The sequence below is a fragment of the Sorex fumeus genome, unplaced genomic scaffold (assembly GCF_029834395.1).
Source record: "Sorex fumeus unplaced genomic scaffold, SorFum_2.1 ptg000093l, whole genome shotgun sequence".
Classification (NCBI taxonomy): Eukaryota; Metazoa; Chordata; class Mammalia; order Eulipotyphla; family Soricidae; genus Sorex; species Sorex fumeus.
The window spans coordinates 2,296,103-2,317,090 of record NW_026606150.1 but is presented as its reverse complement, the minus strand read 5'-3'; the positions used below and the strand labels follow the sequence as shown (position 1 = coordinate 2,317,090).

Here is a 20,988-nt window from a genome sequence, read left to right as displayed (position 1 = left end):
AGCTCAGTTCTATTAAAAAAAAAAAAACTCAGTTCCAATGGTTTTGATCATTTATTATTCCCTTACTGGGTTTTTTTTAATCACACATATGGGAAAGACCTTTTTTTTATTGTAGAGGTGGTGACAACACTCATACATATACAGATTAGCAGAACTACACTGAAATTCCACAAAACTGTAATTCAATGATAAATTTATATTTTTTCCAAACTCAATATCTTTCTTTTTTACAGTATATAAGTCTTAAGAATGATATGAATAATTCTGTTCTAATGTGTTTTAAAATTTACATTAAATAAATCCTCAAGGGGTTGGAGCAATAGCACAGTGGGTAGGGCGTTTGCCTTGCACTCAGCCAACCTGGGTTCGATTCCCAGCATCCCATATGGTCCTCTGAGCACCGCCAGGGGTAATTCCTGAGTGCAGAGCCAAGTGTGACCTAAAAAGCAAAAAATAAAATAAAATAAAATAAAAAATAAATAAATAAATCCTCAAGACTGGAGCAATATAGTATATGGTATAGCAGATATACTGTAGCGGATAGGGCATTTGCTTTGCAGGTGGCCCACCTGGGTTTGATACCTTAATCACTTAATCACTTAACTTCCCATTAATCGTCGATTTGCTCGAGCGGGCGCCAGTAACGTCTCCATTTGTCCCTGTTGCGTGCTAGTGTAGCCCAATGGCGTCTGTTCGCTCTTAGGAACATGAAGAGCCTCAAACCGATCGTTCATGATCTTGACGAAAAAGTCTAACCATCTGGTAGGTGGGTGGCCACACGGTCTTTTGACATCCCATGGAATCCAGTCGGTAACAGCTCTAGTCCAGTGGTCGTCTTTAAATCTCATTACGTGACCAGCCCATCTGATTTTTGACACCTTGGCAAACGATACCAGGCATCCTATATAGTCCCCCGAGCACCCCCAGGTATAATTCCTGCACACAGACCCAGGAGTAACCCCTGAGCATTGCCAGGTGTGGCCCTAAAACCCAAAAGAAAAAAAAAAACTAGACAAATATACAATTATAAATTTCAGAAAAAAAAACAAAAGGAAATTCAAAAAAGTTGTGTCCTGGGGCTGGAGAGATAGCACAGAGGGTAGGGCTTTTGCCTTGCACGCGGCTGACTCGGGTTCGATTCCCAGCATCCCATATGGTCCCCTGAGCACCACCAAGAGTAACTCCTGAGTGCAGAGCCAGAAGTAACCCCTGTGCATCGCCAGGTGTGACCCAAAAAGCAAAAAAATAAAAAATAAAAAGTTGTGTTCTGATCAATAGTACTGTGGGCAAGGAGCTTGTCTTGCACAAGACCCACCAGATTTTGATCCCCAACAACACATATGGTACCCTGAGTTCTGCCAGGAGTGATCCTTGAGCACAGAGCACGGAGTAAGCCCTGAGAACAGCGAATGTGGAAATACAAAACAGGGCAGGCACATAGGTAAAAAAAAAAAAGAAAAGAAAAGAAAAGAATCTTTTTTGTGTGAGGTATGTGACTCAAACCTTGCATGTCACATTTGGAATTTGCATATTAGAGTTTGTGTACTCTTTTATGGCACCAAATGTCATCTGCAGTAGCACCGTTGGTTTCGCACTCCAAATGTGAACTACTGGCTGGAACTGAACTCCACAGCTGGCCTCAGAGTGCTTATCAATAACAGGACGCACAGTCTCAGGAGGAAGCACATCACATTTTTAGCTCGAGACTGCTATGTAAGGCGGCTAAAACACTCTCAGGGTGGGGGCTGAAGCTATAGTACAGCGGGTAGGGCATTTGCCTTGCACACGGAGGACCCGAGTTTGATTCCCAGCATTCCATATGGTCCCTTGAGCACCAACAGGAGTAATTCCTGAGTGCAGAGCCAGTAGTAACCCCTGTGCATCACCGGGTGTGATCCAAAAATCAAAAAATAAATAAATAAATAAATAAAAAGGACTCCCAGGGGTTTGAGGATGTAGGTCAGTGATAGATTGCATGTTTGGATACATAAGACCCTGGGTTCAACAACATACACTGCCCACACAGAACAAAATTAAGGCAGAGGTATATATGAAACAAGTTCAGCAATAAAGAATTGGGAAAGGTTGATGCTACATTAGGATAATTTATTATACTTTGATGATAGTATTTCTTCTATAATGTGTCTTTGCAGTTATTAGTAACAAAAGTTAGAAAAAAAAGGTCAAAGGTAATTCTAATGTATGTTATATCTCCATTCCTGGGTCAGAGTTACTAAAACCCTGGAGATTGTCCATTTATTTATTTATTTATTTATTTATACTTTTTGGGATCACACCTGGCTATGCACAGGGGTTACTCCTGGCTTTGCACTCAGGAATTACTCCTAGCAGTGCTCAGGGGACCATATGGGATGCTGGGAATCGAACTTGGGTCAGCCGTGTGCAAGGCAAACATCCTACCAGCTGTGCTGTTGCTCCAGCCTCCTTATTTTTTTTTCTTTTGGCAATTGGGGAACATCATGTTGTGGCTCAGGGCTCACTCCTGATTCTGTGCTCAGGGATCTCCTGGTGGTGCCCATAAGTGGTGCCTGGGATGGAACTGTATGCAAGGCAGTTAATCCCTGTACTCTCTTGGGGTGACCTGAGTTCGACTCCTCCATCCCTCTCGGAGAGCCCGGCAAGCTACCGAGAGTATCTCGCCCGCATGGCAAAGCCTGGCAAGCTACCCATGACTTATTCGATATGCCAAACACAGTAACAACAAAGTCTCACGATGGAGATGTTACTGGGCCTACTTGAGCAAATCGATGAACAATGGGAGGACAGTGACAGTGACTATCTTGGGGCCGGAGCGATAGTACAGCGGGTAGCACGTGTTTTTCTTGCATGTGGCCAACCCAGGTTCAATCCCCAGCATCCCATAAGGTCCCCCAAGCACTCCCAGGAATAATTCCTGAGTGCAAAGCCAGGAGCAACCCCTGAGCATCACTAGGTCTGACCCAAAAAGAAAAAAAAATGCTGTACTCTCTCTCTGCCCTCCTGGAATTTTGTGGGTTGCATATAAAGGCTCCTCTTCCTATGCCAGCAGCTTTCCCAACAGCTGGATAATGTAGCTTCCAACCACGTCTGAACCCATTTGTCATGGGCCATGTGAGGGACCTACTTAAGGAAAACAGTTCTCCCGAGTGGTTAGGGTTGTGGGTTTTTTGGTTTTTGTTATTTTTTTTTTTTTTTGCTTTTTGGGTCACACCCGGGGATGCACAGGGGTTACTCCTGGCTCTGCACTCAGGAATCACCCCTGGTGGTGCTCAGGGGACCATATGGGATGCTGGGAATTGAACCTGGGTTGGCCGCATGCAAGGCAAACGCCCTACCCGCTGTGCTATTGCTCCAGCCCCTAGGGTTGTGGTTTGAAGATCGACCTATGTGGTTTGATTTCATCTCAGCTCTGCCTTTTATTAGCTGTGTCCTCAGTCAAGTTATTTAATCAAGCTGAGTCTTGGTCTTTTCTGGCATTTTGAGAATCTAGGAAAGGCTTCTATGGAATTTTTATTGTTGTGGTCATGATTGAACCCAGGATCTCACACATATGATACATGAAGTCTGCCACTGGGCCACACATCTCCACCTTGAGATTAGATCTTTAGTATGTTGTCAATGCTTAGCAAAGGCTAGATAAACACTGTTTTCCAGCCCACAAATACATAGACACATAGAAGTCAACATTTTCAGTTCTTCGCTTTGGGAAAAAAGTAATAAAAGTATAAAATTTAGGTGCCAGACAGATAGTATAGATGGTAGGGCCCTTGCTTTGCACGTGGCCAATCTGCATCCAATTTCCGACATCCCATAGAGTACCCTGAGCCCTGCTAGGAGTGATTCCTGAGCACAGAGTCAGGAGTAGGCCCTGAGCAATGCTGATATGGCCCAAAAACAAATAAAAGTATGATATTTCTTCTATTTTAGCTTTATATTTTATATGTATCCTTTCTATTTATTTTGAGTTGGGGGCCACACATGGTGGAGGTCTGGATTTACTCCAGCTCTGCACTCAGGGATCATTCCTGGTGATGTTCATGGGACCATATGGGATCCTGGGGATCAAACCTGGCTGGCCCTGTGCAAGGCAAATGCTCTCCCCTGTGTACTACTGCTCTGGTCCCCTCAACCCAGTTTTTATCCTCAGCATCCTATATGGTCTTCTGAGCACAGCCAGGAGTAATTCCTGAGCACAGAGCCAGGAGTAACCCCTGAGCCCACCACGTGTGACTCCCACCATCGTCAAAAAAAAAAAAAGGAAAGAAAAACAACTCTATGATTTTCTTCCTCCTTTTTTTCCCATTTCAGGAAATAGCTTTCAGTCACATCTTTTTTTGTGTTTGTTTGCATTTGGGCCACGCCCAGAGATGCTCCTGGGTTACTCCTGACTCTGCACTCAGGGATCACTTTTAGCAGTGTCTGGGGGACTGTATAAAGTGGTTGAAACCAGAGTTGGCCATGTGCAAGGCAAACACCCTACTCACTGTTCTATTGTTCCGTTCCCTTAGTCACATCATTGTACAAGATAAAATCCTGTCCATTTTCTTCTTATCCTTTATCTCATCCTGTCACTGTCACTGTCACCTTCCCGATTTGCTTGAGCGGGCCCAGTAATGTCTCAATTGTGAGATTTGGTTGTTACTGTGTTTGGCAAATCGACTACATCACGGGTAGCTTGCCAGGCTTTGCCGTGTGGGCGAGATACTCTCGGTAGCTTGCCGGGCTCTCTGAGAGGGGCGGAGGAATCGAACTCGGGTTGGCCATGTTGGCTGCGTGCAAGGCAAACGCCCTACCGCTGTGCTATCGCTCCAGCTCATCCGAAGTTTAACAAATTCTATTGACTCAACACCTCTTCCCAGCCCTGTCACCATTTTTTTCCCCAGCCCTTTCACTATTGCCCTGGCTAGTTGCCATCATATCTTGCTGGAATATTTCCACCATTTCCTGCCTACCCCTACTTTGATTTCTAACAGACATTTCTCCATAGAGTTAGCCAGAATAAGTCTCTGAAAACGATTATCATGGGCCAGAGAAAGTCCAGGGATTAAAGTGCTTGTCTTTCATATAGCTGACCCTGATTAGATCCCCTGCACCATAGGGTTCCCTAAGCACCACTGGGAGTGACCCCTGAACACACAGTTCAATGTAGCCCCCAAACACCCCTGGGTGTGGTTCAACCTCCAACTTGCTCAACCTTCTCGCAAAAAAAAAAAAATCATATTGGAATACCCTCCTCCCTTTAAAATCCACCAATGGCTTCTTATGAGAGAATGATTTCAAACTCTCCCAAAGCCAATAAAATTCCATGCCTCCCAGCCCGCGTGAGGCCCCGTTTCTTCCAATCATCCAAACACTGTGTCAGCTAAAAACAGAAACAGATGTGAGACTCAAACTGTCTTCTATAAACCAGACTTCAAGGAAATCAGGAGAAATGTAAAACAATGCTGCTATTTCCATGACATTTTTTTTTTGGTTTTGGAAAATGCCATTCTTTTTCATAAACATGCAGAAGTTATTGCATTAGCTTTAGCTCCTATAAAATAAATTTTCTGGGGCTTGGAGGAATTCTTAGAAGAAAATCTTGATGAAGGTGTCTCAGGTGGAGGCACCTGTGATCTGCTTGTTACCAGGACAAGTTTGGATGGTGGGAGAACGTCCTGGAGTCGAGCCAGGTCCGGTGGGAGGACTTGGCTGCAGGACAACTCAGCGTTCAGTGTGGGGGTGACAGGTTGGTCAGGAGCCTGTTTATTCTGCTGATAACCCTGCCGCTGCGGCCTAGGAAGCAGAGAGGAATCAGTGATCCCAAATGACAATCCTTTACTCTGGTTACCTAGAGATTTGGAACTTATGATCCAAGCCTACTCGGATCGGATCAGGGCTGAGCATCCTCCACCCAGATCCTCCGAATTCCAGTAGGCGGGGGTCACACCCACCAACTGGCCCCCTGGCGCCATGTAATCCCATCAACGGCCAAGACTCAGAGACTATAAAAACGAGCTCCCGGAAGAGAACAGTGCAGTCTCCTGCCACCGCACCTGGCTGTCCTCGCTGGGGCCCCTTGGAGGGGAGAGGGTTGAGCTTTCCTTCCCGCCCCAACCAGGGCTCCGGCAGCCGAAGACCTCCAGAACCAGCCACCACCATGCTGAGACCACTCTCCGCACACCTGAAGGTACCAGCAGAGGAACAAAGCCACGCGGGTCCGGGGGCTGAGATCTCCAAACCTACTTAAATCGGGGCTGAGCATCCTCCACCCAGATCCTCCCAATTCCAGTAGGCAGGGGTCACACCCACCAACTGGCCCCCTGGTGCCGTGTAATCCCATCAACAGCCAAGACTCAGAGACATCTTATTATGACATCTTATTATCTCATTCCTACTTTGGACAAACTGGCAGGCTACCGAATGTAACCTGCCCACATGGCAGAGTCTGGAAAACTCCCCGTGGCGTACCCAATATGACAAATACCAGTAACAATGATGGGTCTCATTCTCCTAAAGAGCCTTGAATATAGCACCTTCTTAAAAATCTCAGAGCTAGGATGAAGGAGACGTTACTGGGGCCTGCTCGAGGCAATCGACAACAGGATGGTCGTGATTCGTGATGATCTTTTTTTATGAATAGTTCTGATCATGGGGTTACTGCTGTGTAACCCCATCAACGGCCAAGATCCAGAGACTGTAAAACCCAGCTCCCTGAAGAAAACAACACAGAATCTCCTGCCCCTGCGCCTGGCTGGCCTCACCGGGGCCCCTTGGAGGGAGGGGGGTTGAGTTTCCCTCTCCGCCCCAAGCAGAGCCCCGGCAGCTGAAGACCTCTGGGACCCAGGCACAGACATCCTAAGACCACTCTCCACATGCTCAGAGGAGCCTCATGCATGAGGGAACCGGCAGAGGAACCCAGGTGTGCAGGATCCGGGGCTGAGATCTCCAAGCCTGCTCAGATCGGGACTGGGCCTCCTCCACCCAGATCCACCATCTTCCAGTAGCTAGACAGTTACACTCACCAACTGCCATGTAACCCCATCAATGGCCAAGATCCAGAGACTATAAACCCAAGCTCCCGGAAGCACGCAGTCGCATTTGTGGCCGCACCACCTCTTATTGTCTAGTTCTTGCTCTCAGAGAACGCAGCAGGCTACCGAGAGTATCCTGCCTGCATATGTGCCTGACTGGGAACACCTGTAAAGGTGATTAGAGGCTGTCCCAAAAGCCTCCATCCCTCTTGGAGAGCCCAGCAAGCTACCGAGAGTATCCTGCTCACACGGCAGAACCTGGCAAGCTACCCGTGGCATACTCGATAAGTCAAAAACAATAACAATGATGGTCCTCATTCCCCTGACCCTGAAAGAGCCCCCAATATGCCATCCGGATACACTAGCACGTGACAGGAATGAATTGAGATGTTACTGGCACCCGCTCGAGCAAATCGATGAATTACGGGATGATAGTGATAGTTCTGATCATATAATATATATGCATATATATGTCTTATTAGTAAAACTTTTTTATTGAATCACAGTGTAGTTACAAAGTTGTTCATGATTTGGTCTCAATCATACAATGTTCCACATCATCCCTTCACCCATGTGCATTTCCTATGATCCCCTCCCATCATCACCCACGCCCAGCCTGCCTCTATGGCAGGCACTTGGACACTTCTGTTTCTCTCTCTTTAGGCACTGTGGTTTGCAATACTGTTATTGAAAGGTTATCGTGCACATTCATTTACTTCCTTTTGGCACTCAGGATTTTTTTTTTCTGGTTTGGTGCCGGTAGTTCTCAGGGGTTACTCCTGGCTCTGTGCTCAGGAATCACTCCTAACAGTGCTCAGGGGACCATAGAGGATGCAGGTGATAGAATCCAGGTGAGCTGTGTGCAAAGCAAACGCCTTACTCCCTGTGCTACTGCTCAGGTCCCATGCACTTAGTTCTTGTCCTGCGGGATTATTTCCAATTATCATTGTCGCAGTATCTTAGGGAGTCTTAAAGTTGGTTTAAGACACAGCCGGGCTCATTACTTTTCTGTCCTGGCAAATTGTTTCTTGAGAGGATGAGTAGGGGCAGGTTTGGGTTATACTTGAAGGTGGCAATAGGTGTGTGTGGACTACTTCCTTTGGATGCAGGGGTTGCTCCCTGCATGCTCAGGGAACCAGGCAGTGTCAGGGATCAAAGGTGACTCTAGCAGCATGCACTGAACCGTTAATCTCTCTGGACCACATTGCAGAGTGTTGTCCTCCTCCTTATCAGCACCTGCCCGGCGCTCTCAGACACAGAAGTTGTCTATGCAGTTCAGACTAGGGTAGCCTGAACTGGCACACCAGGACACACGAGGACAGCTTTCATGCAGCTGTCACAGCCACCATCAGCCCGGATCCATGCCAGGGGGGAGTGGAGGAAGTAGAGCATGCTGGAACTTTCGAGGGAGGGACCTTCAGGAGACAAGCCCGGTCCCGGTTACGGCCGAGAGAGCTCGGGCCCCGGACTACTACGATCGGTGGGTTCTTCATTCTCTGGTCGCCCCCCAGCTGCGGCCACGGGACCGTCCGGGTACAACACAGCTCTCCTCCCTGGGGCAAAGTTGTGGTCCTGCTACCGCGCAGAAGGGGGCTGGGGCAGCTCAGCCAATCGGAAGGGCTCCGAGTCCGGGGGGCGGGACCAGGAGGAAAAGTTTCGGACAGGCGCAGCAGCCAATCCGGCGCCTCGCTGTCTGGTCGCAGCCCGAGAAGACCCACTGGGAGAGGCCGCTCGGAGCGGGGCGCGGACCAGCGGAGCGCGGGCCAATCCGGGACGGGGACGGCAAGCGTGAGCCAATCCGGACCGAGGAGGTGGGAAGGGGCGGAGTCCGCCCGGTGGCTTGCTCGGTGGTGGGTGAAGGCTCAGCTTTCTCTGCTAGTTCTCACCGTAGGACTCCTTAGGCCCTGGAATGCGAGAGGACGAGACTCAGGGAATTGCTGGAGTGGGGCGTAGAGGTACCTCTGGGGAAGGCCTGGGACTGAGAGAGACGCTTAGTTGTAGAAGCTGCTGGAAGCTACCGAGTGCGCACCGAGGAAGCGAAGACTGGGCGAGGGGCGGGACTTCCGGGGGGCAGAACTTTTGCGGGCGGGGGCGGGGCCTCTGCGCAGGCCAGGTGGGGGCGGGGCTTAAAGTAGACCTCTGGGTGTGACCTAGGAGAAAGGGGGGTGGGGTGGTCGTAGTTTAACCCCCATCGCGGAGTCGAGGGGGCGCTGCCTGAGGCTTGGGGTGGCGGGAGATAATGCACCGGGCTGATGCTAGTGGGAGGTAACGTGTACTCACTCACTATCCTCTCTCCCCAGGGAGCCACTCGAGGGGACTTTTCTAGTCTCTGCCTCCGTGGGGTACTATGGAGTTCCCAGAACACAGCCAGCAGCTGCTGCAGAGCCTGCGCGAGCAGCAGTCCCAGGGTTTCCTCTGTGACTGCACTGTGATGGTGGGGAGCACGCAGTTCCTGGCTCATCGGGCCGTGCTGGCCTGCTGCAGCCCGTTCTTCCAGCTCTTCTACAAGGAGCGGGAACTGGAGAAGAAGGACCTGGTGTGCATCCACAACGAGATCGTCACAGCCCCGGCCTTTGGCTTGCTCCTGGACTTCATGTATGCCGGCCAGCTGGTCCTGAGGGGCGACACCCCCGTGGAGGACGTGCTGGCGGCTGCCAGCTACTTACACATGAATGACATCGTCAAGGTGTGTAAGCGGCGGCTGCAAGCCCGGGCCCTGGCAGAGGCAGACAGTACCAAGAAGGAGGAGGAAACCAGCTCGCAAGCTCCTAGTCTGGAATTTTTGCCCAGCACTTCCCGTGGTCCCCAGCCATCCATGCCACCAGCTGAGACATCCAGTCACTGGGGCAAAGATGAATGGAAAGGCCCGATGGCGCCCTCACCTACCGTCTGTCCTCCGGACGAGCCCCCCGGACCCAGTGGGGCCGACACCACACAGCCTGGCGTAGAGGTTGACTTGTCGCATCTGCGGGCACCTCTCCCCACGATGGCTGATGTCTCTCTTGCCAGCCCCAGCAGTTCCACAGAGACCCTTCCCACAAACTTCTTCACTTCCGGCCTCCCAGCGGTTTCCGGGGAGCCACTGGCAGCTCTTGATGTAGGTCCAGAGAGTCTGAGGGTGGTGGAACCCAGGGGGCCCAGTGGCCCATTGCAAAGCTTTTATCCCCCAGCCGCGGCCGCCGCTCCCATCCCTGCCCCGGTCCCATCCCAGGCTCCAGCCCCAGCGGAAGCCGAACTGGTCCAGGTGAAGGTGGAGGCCATTGTGATCTCCGACGAGGAACCTGATGCTGCTGACAGTCAGCCACAGGGTCCCGAGGGGCTGTTCCCGCCTGCAGGAGCAATGTATGGGGGGCAGCCGCCCCCGCCAGAGGCGTTTGAGGAGCCCAGGGCGGCAGGACTAGAGGAAGTCGGGCCGAATGAGCACTTTCTCCCTCCAGAACCCCCTGTCCCTTACCATTTGCTGCCAGGCCCTGGGCAGTATCACCGGAGCCTGGTGGCCTCGCCCCTGCCGGCGCCCCCAGCCCTACACGAGCCCCTGTACATGCCTTCTGAGTACGAAGCGGCTCCCGGGAGCTTCGGCGTCTTCCCCGAGGATGTGCCGACGTGCAAGACGTGCGGGAAGACCTTCTCGTGCTCGTACACGCTGCGGCGACACGCCACCGTGCACACTCGCGAGCGCCCCTATGAGTGTCGCTACTGTCTGCGCAGCTACACGCAGTCGGGGGACCTGTACCGCCACATCCGCAAGGCTCACAATGAGGACCTGGCCAAGCGCAGCAAGCCGGACCCAGAGGCCGCCCCCCACCTCGGGGTGCAGCCCCTCCCCAGCTCCCCCCCAGCAGACAGACAGAACAGCGGGGGTGGGGGGCCACCCAAAGACTTTGTACAGGGCCCCAAAAACTGAGATCCGGGGTAGGGGGGGAGGGGGGAGCGTGACCTGGGGCTAGGCCTGCTCTTCTCGCCTTGGGAAGAGGACTGCACAGACAGACAGACGGACGGACGGGTGGAAGGATCTCCTGGGCACCTGCTGGGTGACCATGAAGGTACTGCCAGGCTAAAGGGGTTCCCTCCCCTTCTCTTTGCCCGACCAGATAGCAGAACTGGAGGGGGGGGGGCACAAGCCTAAAATCAGCCCGTGTCTGGGGTGACCCGGAGTCTCTCCGAGTGTGTCCCGGCTTCTAACGCTGCATCCGGCTCCATAAAGTTAAGAGTGAAAGTCTCTCTCTGAACTGGTGTTGGCTGGTTTCTTCCACAAACCCACATGGTTTCTCTGTCCTTTGAGGGACCTGACATCTGTCCTTTGGGCAAGGGCTGGGTTTCAGGTTGCATGCGTATGAGGGACTGTCCCAATTGGGGACATGGTGGTGAGTGGTGGTGGCCGTGCTGTGTGCTGGGCTCTACCTGGCATTTCCTGTTCTCTTTGGTTTTTGGATCACTCCTGGTGGGCTCGGGCCACCTCAGAGCGTGAGGGATAAAACCGGGGTCTGCCACATGCGAGGCAAGCAACCTTCTGTCCTATTGCTCCAGCCCTGGAGATTTCATGTTCTAGAAGCCTCTACAAATTTATGAGTTTATTATACCCCATGCTTCCTGCCACTGTTCACCCTCCGCCCCCCCCCCCCACTGCCCCCAGAGGACACTTGAGATTTCCAAAATCAAAATTAACTTGTTCAAGGTCAGAGAAGTTAAGGAGCAAGCCTGGGTTGGTGGCGTGGCTTGTGACTTCGATATGGCTGTCTTACAGTGTCACTGAAGAGCGTTTGCTGAGACAGAAGTTGTGTTCCTTTTTGGTGTTTTGGGTGTTTGGCATTGCTTCTTGTAGCTCTGTTCCCACATAGACCTTTGCTTGGGCCTGGAGCGATACTACAGGTGGGAGGGCGTTTGTCTTGCACACAGTCAACCCGGGTTCAATCCCTGGCATCCCATTTGGTCCCCCAAGCACCGCCAGGAGTAACCCCCGAGCATCACTGGGTGTGACCAAAAAAGCCAAAAAAAAAAAAAATCTCTGCTTGATTGTTTCAACAACAGCTCCTACATTGATGAGTTGAAATATTTGCCTCCACGTGGTAAAAATGAAGTCCCTGAGGTGAGAAACTGAAAAGCAGGAAATACTAAGCTTTGTGGTGGCAAGTTTGGGGCCAGAGCTTGAAGGCCTCTAGTATGGAAATATAGGATGAGAGGATTTTATTTTCTTTTTTGGGTCACACCAAGATGCTCAGGGGTTACTCCTGGGTCTGCACTCAGGAATTACTCTTGGCAATATGGGGACCATATGAGGATGTCAGGGATTTACCCAGGTTGGTTGCGTTCAAGGCAAATGCCCTCCCCGCTGTTTCGTTCCAGCCCTGGGTGAGAGGATCTTACAGATCGAGTCCTAGTCCTGCACTTGAAGTGTGATAGAGCTTTAAGAGGCCAGCTGCTCAATTGGGGCCCTGCAAATAGTGGATTCTGGTAGAGAGAGCAGAGACGTGGGGATTTCGCGTGGGATACGGGTGGACTTGGGGCATGGAAAAAGTTCTAGAGATGTGAAACAAAGGTCTGGCCTCATCCAGCGATGATGAGTGGGTGGATTACGGGACTCCCTAGAAACCATTCTCTCCGGGCCCGAGATAGCACGGTGGGTTGGGCACTTGTTTTGTGTGCAGCCGACCCAGATTCCATCCCCGGCATTCTCAGGAATCACCCTGAGCACTGCCAGGAATGATTGCTGAGTGCAGAGCCAGGAGTAAGCCGAAGCATTGTCAGTTCTGACCTCACAATCCCCCACCCCCCAAATAAATGCAGATGAAGGAGGAAAGAAGCCAGCAAAAAAAGGTGTAAACAGGAGTACATTTTTGAAATTTTCCTCTTGGGATTTGTCTGCCGTGCTGATGCTGGCAGGCTGCCCTTTCTGAGTTACAGGAGGCAGACAGACATAAGCACTGATGTTTGGCCAACGCTCCCAAACTGAAGCCAAAGGTGATGCTCTCCTGAGACAGTGAATCCGGTGCCCTTCACTTTTCCAGCATTGGGATAACCTTTCGTTTTAGTTTCTCTTTCAAATGGCTTTAAATTATACAAACACATTACTTCATTTATGCAAACCCGCTAGGCTCAGCTAGAAGTGCTCACTGCACATGCGGGAGCTTGCGGCCGATCCCTGCCACCACATGGGCCCTGGGGGAGTGTCGGGAGTGTGCCCTTCAAGGAAAATCCCTGGGGACCAAAGATGTGGCTCACGTGTATCCCCGGCACTGTGCACCTATCACACTGCTTGGGTGTGACCCCTACAATGACTAATGTGTCTGCTATCACATATAAATATATAGACGGGTATATATTTATAACAGTTTTGGCCAATTGCAATACCTAGCTAAAGAGGGTTTTTCAGGGCTGGAGTGATGGCACAGTGGGTAGGACGTTTGCCATGCACGCGGCCGACCTGGGTTCGATTCCAGGCATCCCATATGGTCCCCTGAGCACCGGCAGGAGTAATTCCTGAGTACATGAGCCAGGAGTTAACCCCTGTGCATTGCCGAGTGTGACCCAAAAAGCCCTCCCCCCCAAAAAAAAAGAGGGTTTTTCACTTGGTTGTCTTGAGGAACAAGCACTTGACCTCACTTACCAATGTGAAATGTGCTCTTCACTCCAGCGGTCAGGAATTTGCAAGTTATTTAAAGCAGCAGCCAACACCATAACACAATTAAGGCCAGAATAGCCTCATTTTATCTCTGCTGCCTGCTACCAAGTTTGTCCATCTGGAGATGTAAACAAAAGAAATCTGGACAGGGCAGGGCAGGAGAGATAGGACAAGGTGAGGTGTTTTCCTTGTCTGACCTGGGTTTGATCCTTGGCATCGCATATGGTCCCCTAAATATTGCCAGGAGTGACCCTGAGTGCAGAGCCCAGAGGAGAGTAAGCTCTGAGTACCACTGGGTGTGACTTAAAACCTTTATAATAAAAGAGAGGGGCCGGAGCAATAGTACCATGGGTAGGGCATTTGCCTTGCATGCAGCTGACCCAGGTTCAATCCCCAGCATCCCGTATGGTCCTCCAAGCACAGCCAGGAGTAATTCCTGAGTACAGAGCCAGCAGTAACCCCTGAGCATTGCCAGATATTAAAAAAATAAAAAGAGAATTTTCTCCAGTTCCTGACGAGTTGGTTTTTTGTATCCATGGACTCAAGGAAGCAGTGCTCAGCTTACTTGCCTCTGATCCAACAGTGACCCCCTTGTCAGGTATCAAATTTCTGCTAGAAGAAAAAGTAAAGGGGTTAAGGGTAATTGTCTTGTACCTGACCCAGTTCAGTCCCTTGCACCATAATGGTACCCTGAGCACTGCCAGGAGAAACAAACAACCTGTAGCCCAAAACCCCAAAGCCCAACCCTTCCCAAAACCAACTATTCTGGCTTTTGGGCCATACCCAGTGGTAACCAGGGATCGATCACTCCTGGTGGTGCTCAGTAGACCATATATGGGGTTCGAACCTGGGTTGGCCACATAGAAGACAAAAGCTCTCCCCACTGTGCTCTCTCTCTGACCCCCACCCACATATATTTATTATTTATTTGGGGGGCATGTCCAGTGGTGCTCAGGGCTTACTGCTGCCCCTGTGGTCAGGGATCACTCTTGGCAGAGTTCAGGGACCATATACGGTGCTGGGGATTAAACCTGGGTTGGCTGCATGCAAGGCAAGCATCTTAACCACCATGCAATCTCTCCGACCGCCTAGGTATACTAGGCCTAGGAAAATCTTTTTATTTATTTTGGGGGGAGGGTGGAAGGTTGCCAAATGATGAAAGTTTTCTCCCCAGGGACCAGAGAGATACTATAGAGGGTAAGAAAGGTGCCTCGCGTGGATGATCTCTGTGCAATCCCTGGCACTACCGAGGCCCCCAAGCTCCACCAGAGGTCACTCCAGATCACAGAGTCAGAAGTAGCCCCTGGGCACTGCTCAGTATGGCTCAAAACCTCAGTGTGGCTCAAAAAGTCCCCATTCCAGTGGTACCCTAAAAGAACTGAAAACAAGAGGAAACCAAACGCCATTTCCACATTCAACAACATTGACAATTCTTGCTTTTATTTTGGGGGGGAAGTGTCACACTCAATGCTCAGGGGTTACTCCTGGCTCTGTGCTCAGGAATTACTCCTGGCAATACTTGGGGGACTATTTAGGATGCTGGGGGTCGAACTAGGTCAGCCGTGTGCAAGGCAAATGCCCTACTCACTGTACTATCACTCCAGCCCCAACATTGACAATTCTTACTCAAATTTCTGTATTTGGGTTGTTGTTTTTTGCTTTTTAAGTCACACCCATTAACATTCAGGGGTCACTCCTGGCTCTGCACTCAGGAATTACTCCTGGCGGTGTTCGGGGGACCATATGGGACGCCAGGGATTGAATCCAGGTCAGCCGTGTGCAAGGCAAACGTCCTATCCGTTGTAATATCCCTCTGGCTCCTGTATTTGGTTTTTAATATCAGAATCCAGGGGCTGGAGAGAGAGTAGAGCAGGTAAGGCATTTACCTTGCATGTGGCAGACCCAGGTTTGATCTGTAGCACACCCCATCTGATGCCCTGAGCCTGCCAGAAATGCTCCCTCATTGCAGAGCCGGGAGCAAGCCCTGATCACTGCAGGGTATGGCCCATTTCCCACAATAATAATCAGAATCCAAGTTTTAAGGGTTTTAAAAGTTCTGTGCCTAGAACTGGAATATATATATATATTATGTATATATGTATATATACATATATATTTTTTTAGTTTCATGAATTGTTTCTTTTTGGTTTTGGGGCCACACCCAGCAGTGCTCAGATCTTATGCCTGGTTCTGTACTGGGGATCACTGCTGACAGGGCTTGGGGGACCAGGAGGGATGTGCAGGATTAAACGTAGGTTGGCCCCATGCAAGACAAACACCCTACCCACTGTACTATTGCTCTGCTGGAATTTTTAATTTTTTAAAAAATATTTGGTGCTGGTGGGTTTTTTGTTTGTTTTTTGAAGAGGGCCACATTTGGCAATGCTCAGGGGGCTTACTCCTGGCTCTGCACTCAGGAATTACTCCTAGCAATGTTCAGGGATCCTATGGGATGCCCAGGATTGAACCCAGGTCAACTGCATGCAAGATAAATCCCTATGGGTTAAAGTGCTTTTGGTCTGGTCCCTGGTTGCTGTGTCTTAAACCTTTTTTTAATGATTGTTTTTATAGAAGAAATTGGGCTATTTGTGATATGATTTCACATACTGTAGTTTGCTGATTATATCCTCCTGGTATCATTTGACAGATTCAGATTTGTAGTCCTTTGCCCCAGAGTTCCTTAACATTTAAGAAATAAAATGTTGGGGCCAGAGCAACAGAGGGTAGGGCCTTGCATGAAGCCGATCCAGGTTCAATCTCTGATACCCCATATGGTCCCTCAAGCACCGCCAGGAGTAATTCCTGAGTGCAGAGCCAGGAGTAACCCCTGAGCATCGCTGGGTGTGACCCCATCCCCCCCAAAAAAGCAACACAAAAAAATGTTGACTCAATAGTAATATTTGATATTGGCAAAATAGTAGAGAGGTCAGAGCAATAATATGGAAGGTATGGAAGATTGGGTGCTTGCCTTGCATGCAGCTGACCCGGGTTCAATCCCTGGCACCCCATATAGTTCTCCAAGCCCCACCAGGAGTGATCCCTAAATATAGAGCTCCAAGTAAGGCCTGAGCACTGCAGTGTGATCCCCAAAAAAAGACCCCTCTTCCCAAATTATAAAGGTGATGGGTGGGGCTGGAGCAATAGCACAATGGGTAGGGCGTTTGCCTTGCACGTGGCCAACCCGGGTTCGATTCCCAGCATCCCATATGGTCCTCTGAGCACCGCCAGGGGTAATTCCTGAGCGCAGAGCCAGGAGGAACCCCTGTGCATTGCCGGGTGTGACCCAAAAAGCAAAATAAAAAAAAGGTGATGGGTATGAGTTCAAGGAGAACTGTTAGTTACGTGTCAAAGCATGAACCTTCAGGTCTACTCTGAATGTATTCTCTTCAATCAGACTCACAAATCCACCCCACAACCATTTTTTTTGGGGGGGGGGGGCGTGTAGAGAGACACACGTGGCAATGCTCAGGGATTACTCCTGGCTCCGCACTCAGGAATCACTCCTGGCATGCTTGGGGGACCATATGGGATCCCAGGGATCGAACCTGGGTCAGCCGCGTGTGAGGAAAACGTCCTATCCCACAAACTTCTGAGAACAGAGACGGAGGCCCCTCTGATGTACCCTTCGCATGCGATCAGGAAGGCTTTCCAGACCCACAGAAACACTGGCACTTGCTCCATTTTTCTGTTCATGGATATCCACATTAGCCAGTAAAAGCATCCGCATCATCCAGTCATCCCGTTGTTCATCAAGTTATTTGAGTGGGTGCCAGTAACATTTCCATTAGTCCCAGCGCTGAGATTTTAGCAGCCTTTCCCTACTCGTCCTTCCCAATGGTGCTTATTGGAGGCTCTTTCAGGGCCAGGGGAATGAGACCCGTTATTGTTACTGTTTTTGGCCTACTTGGTAGCTTGCTGGGCTCTCCGAGAGGGATGGAGGCACTCCAGGAAAAACTGGAGGTATATATTTAAAAAAGGTATATATAGGGGCTGGAGTGATAGCACAGCAGGTAGGGTGTTTGCCTTGCACGCGGACGACCCGGGTTCGATTCCCAGCATCCCATATGGTCCTCTGAGCACCGCCAGGAGTAATTCCTGAGTGCAGAGCCAGGAGTAACCCCTGTGCATTGCCGGGTGTGAACCAAAAAGAATAAAAATTATAAAGTAAATAAAAATTAAAAAAAGGTATATATAAACACATAAAGGACCCAGCTCATTGGGTGAAGGGCATTACCAACTGAGAACTTGTGTGCATTTAGCAAGACTGTATGTTCTCCTGAAAATCTGTGGTTATAGGGTAATGACAGGCTTCTCACTGAAAGTCACAAAGGGAGAGGCAGCACCCCTGGTCTCATGGACTCTGCAAAAATGTGGACATTGCGGCCAGAGTAATAGGACAGCGGATAGTGTTTGCCTTGCACGCAGCCGACCCAGGTTCGATCCCTGGCATCCCATATGGTCCCCCCACCCCCGAGCACCAACAGGAGTAATTCCTGAGCGCAGAGCCAGGAGTAACCTCTGAGCATCAGCCAGTGTGATCCAAAAAGAAAAAAAAAGTATGAACATTATTCAGAAGGACAAAGGAACCTTTTAATGAGTCATGACCATATCAGATCTGCTACCTGTGTCCATGTCCAGAAAATTGTCAGAACTTAGAACAGCTTCCAGAAAGTACTAGTAGTTTTAAGGCATTAAGGAAGAAATCTTGTTTCTTGTTAGTAAAACAGGTGATGAGGTAAATAATAGATTTGGGCCACACCTAGGTGGTGCTCAGGACTTGCTCCCGACTCTGCCTTTAGGGATCACTCCTGGTGGGGACTGGGGGACCCTATGGGGTATCAGACACCAAACAAGTTGGCCACATGCAAGGCAAGACCCATCCCCTTGCACTTTTGGTGCCCTAAATAATAGATTTATACTTTTTTTTTTCTTTTTGGGTCACACCTGGCAATGCACAGGGGTTACTCCTGGCTCTGCACTCAGGAAATACTCCTGACGGTGCTCAGGGGACCATATGGGATGCTGGGAATTGAACCCGGGTCGGCCGCGTGCAAGGCAAACGCCCTACCCGCTGTGCTATCACAACAGCCCCAAGATTTACATTCTTATTCTTCTCACTTAATGGTATCCTTTCTAGAAGACTTAGTAATGTTTCTCCTATGCTTTTAAGGAAAGAAGTATGTCATATATATATATGTATATATATGCTTCTATTAAAAATTGAGTATTTTGGGCACGAACAAATGCTAATAATAGGGTTTAAGATAGAAGAATTTTTTTTTTTTGGTCACACCCGGCGATGCACAGGACTTACTCTTGGTTCATGCACTCAGGAATTATTCCTGGTGGTGCTCGGGGGACCATATGAGATGCTGGGAATCGAACCCCGGTTGGCCATGTGCAAGGCAAGTCCTCACCTCACAAACTTCTGAGAACAGAGACCAAAGCCCCTCTGATGTGCTCTACCTGCTGTACTATTGCTCCAGCACCCCCTCCCCGAATTTAATTTCAATAAAAAATGCTGTATTAATTACCTGAGTAAGAATAATTGCAAGGACTAGAAATTGTTTAGGATAGGTATCATATTTTGTGGGTTGTTTTTGAACCACATGGAGGTGCTCACAACTTACTCAGGGATCACTCTCGTGGGCTCAGACCATAGGGAACCAGGGATTGAACCTGTGTCAGCCACATGCAAGGCAAGCGCCTTTCCCATTGCATTTGCTCCCTTCTTGTGACTTTTTTTCTTGGGGGGGGGGGGGAGCAGTGACCAGGGGTCCTGGGGTCACCGTTGTTAACACTCTCAGGCTACTGGCTGATGGTTCAGCCATCAGCAACATGATAATGCTTAGGCCCTGTGGTTCTGGGGCCTGCCAGGGATCAAATCCAAGGCTCCAAAAAGCATGAACTGAAGCTTTTTGAACCATCTCCCCGTTCCAATTCTAAATTACTTTGGCAGCTTTAATATGTACATGTATGCATATATATGTCGGTGTGTGTGTACACATATATACACACTTCTTCCCCTTCTTACATTGGAGTACTTTGTATTCAGGAGCCTGGAGTTGGATCCCCAGAACACAGATGGTTTCCTTGGAGGTGCTGAGTACCACCGCTAGGAGTGTCCCCCACAAAATTCCTAAATAGGACCGACAAAGATAGCTTCAAGTTTGGAGCTTTGCATGGTGGAAGCCCTGGCTCAATCCTTGGCACTGCAGTCCCCTAAGTAGCAAGCTGGGAGTAGTCCCTGAGCACCCCAAAACAATAGATCTCCCCTGAATGTATGTGGAAGATTTTTTTTTTCTCTTTTTGGGCCATACCCAGGGATGCTCAGGAATTACTCCTGGAGGTGTTCAGGGGACCCTAGGGGATGCTGGGAACTGAACCCGGGTCAGCCACGTGCAAGGCAAATGTCCTCCCCGCTGTGCTATCGCTTCAGCATCATGTATGTGGAATATTAAAGAAGAAACTAATTTACTGTAACAAGAAGAATTTTAAAAAAATATGTTGGGGCTGGAGCGATAGCACAGCGGGTAGGGCGTTTGCCTTGCATGCTTCCGACCTGGGTTCGATTCCCAGCATCCCATATGGTCCCCTGAGCACTGCCAGGAGTAATTCCTGAGTGCAGAGCCAGGGGTAACTCTTGAGTATCGCCGGGTGAGACCCAAAAAAACAAAAAGTTAGGGGGGCTGGAGCGATAGCACAGCGGGTAGGGCGTTTGCCTTGCATGCTTCCGACCTGGGTTCGATTCCCAGCATCCCATATTGTCCCCTGAGCACCGGCAGGAGTAATTCTTGAGTGCAGGAGCCAGGAGTAACCCCTGTGCATCGCCAGGTGTGACCCCCCCAAAAAAAAGCCAAAAAAAAAAAAGTTAGCTAAAAATACTTTTAAGATACAGGGACCCAATTTGTTATTTAATTAATTTATTTTTCATTGCCAGGGAATAAGGGGAGAAAGGACTCGGGGTTTAATGTCTTGTTTTGTATTGACAGGGATCAAACTCAGGGCCTCATACATGTGAGGCAAATTCTCCACCACTGAGCTACATCCTTAGACCTAGAAATGTGAGCCCAATTTATAATGGTAAGTTACACACACACACACACATACACACACACACACACACACACACACACATACACACACACACAATTCCCTATCCTGCGGTCTGTATAACTTTGGTTTGGGTTGGGGCGTTCGAGGTAACAAAAAAAAGAAATGTCTTCGAGTTGTCTCTGCATGAACACATCTGACATCTATCATGAAAATCTACAGGTATGATTCATTCAACCCACAGCAGATGAATAGTCATGTATGAAACATGTAAATGTACAGATGGATAGGTTAAAAATTAAA

General features: G+C 49.5%; 2 protein-coding genes across 2 annotated transcripts in view; both read left to right on the top strand.

The window, feature by feature from the left end:
* Positions 1-20,988, top strand: part of NXF1 (nuclear RNA export factor 1) — a 102,158-nt gene that overhangs the window by 49,734 nt on the left and 31,436 nt on the right. The gene's annotated exons all lie outside the window — the stretch shown is intronic.
* Positions 8,838-10,919, top strand: ZBTB3 (zinc finger and BTB domain containing 3). Its single transcript, XM_056131655.1, has 2 exons — positions 8,838-8,968; positions 9,314-10,919. Exon 2 carries the CDS (start codon positions 9,361-9,363, stop codon positions 10,915-10,917), a length of 1,557 nt encoding a protein of 518 aa, XP_055987630.1. The 5' UTR covers positions 8,838-8,968; positions 9,314-9,360; the 3' UTR covers positions 10,918-10,919.

Bases quoted from the DNA above. Each gene is read 5' to 3' on its own strand.
- ZBTB3 (XM_056131655.1), top strand. From the start codon at position 9,361: ATGGAGTTCCCAGAACACAGCCAGCAGCTGCTGCAGAGCCTGCGCGAG.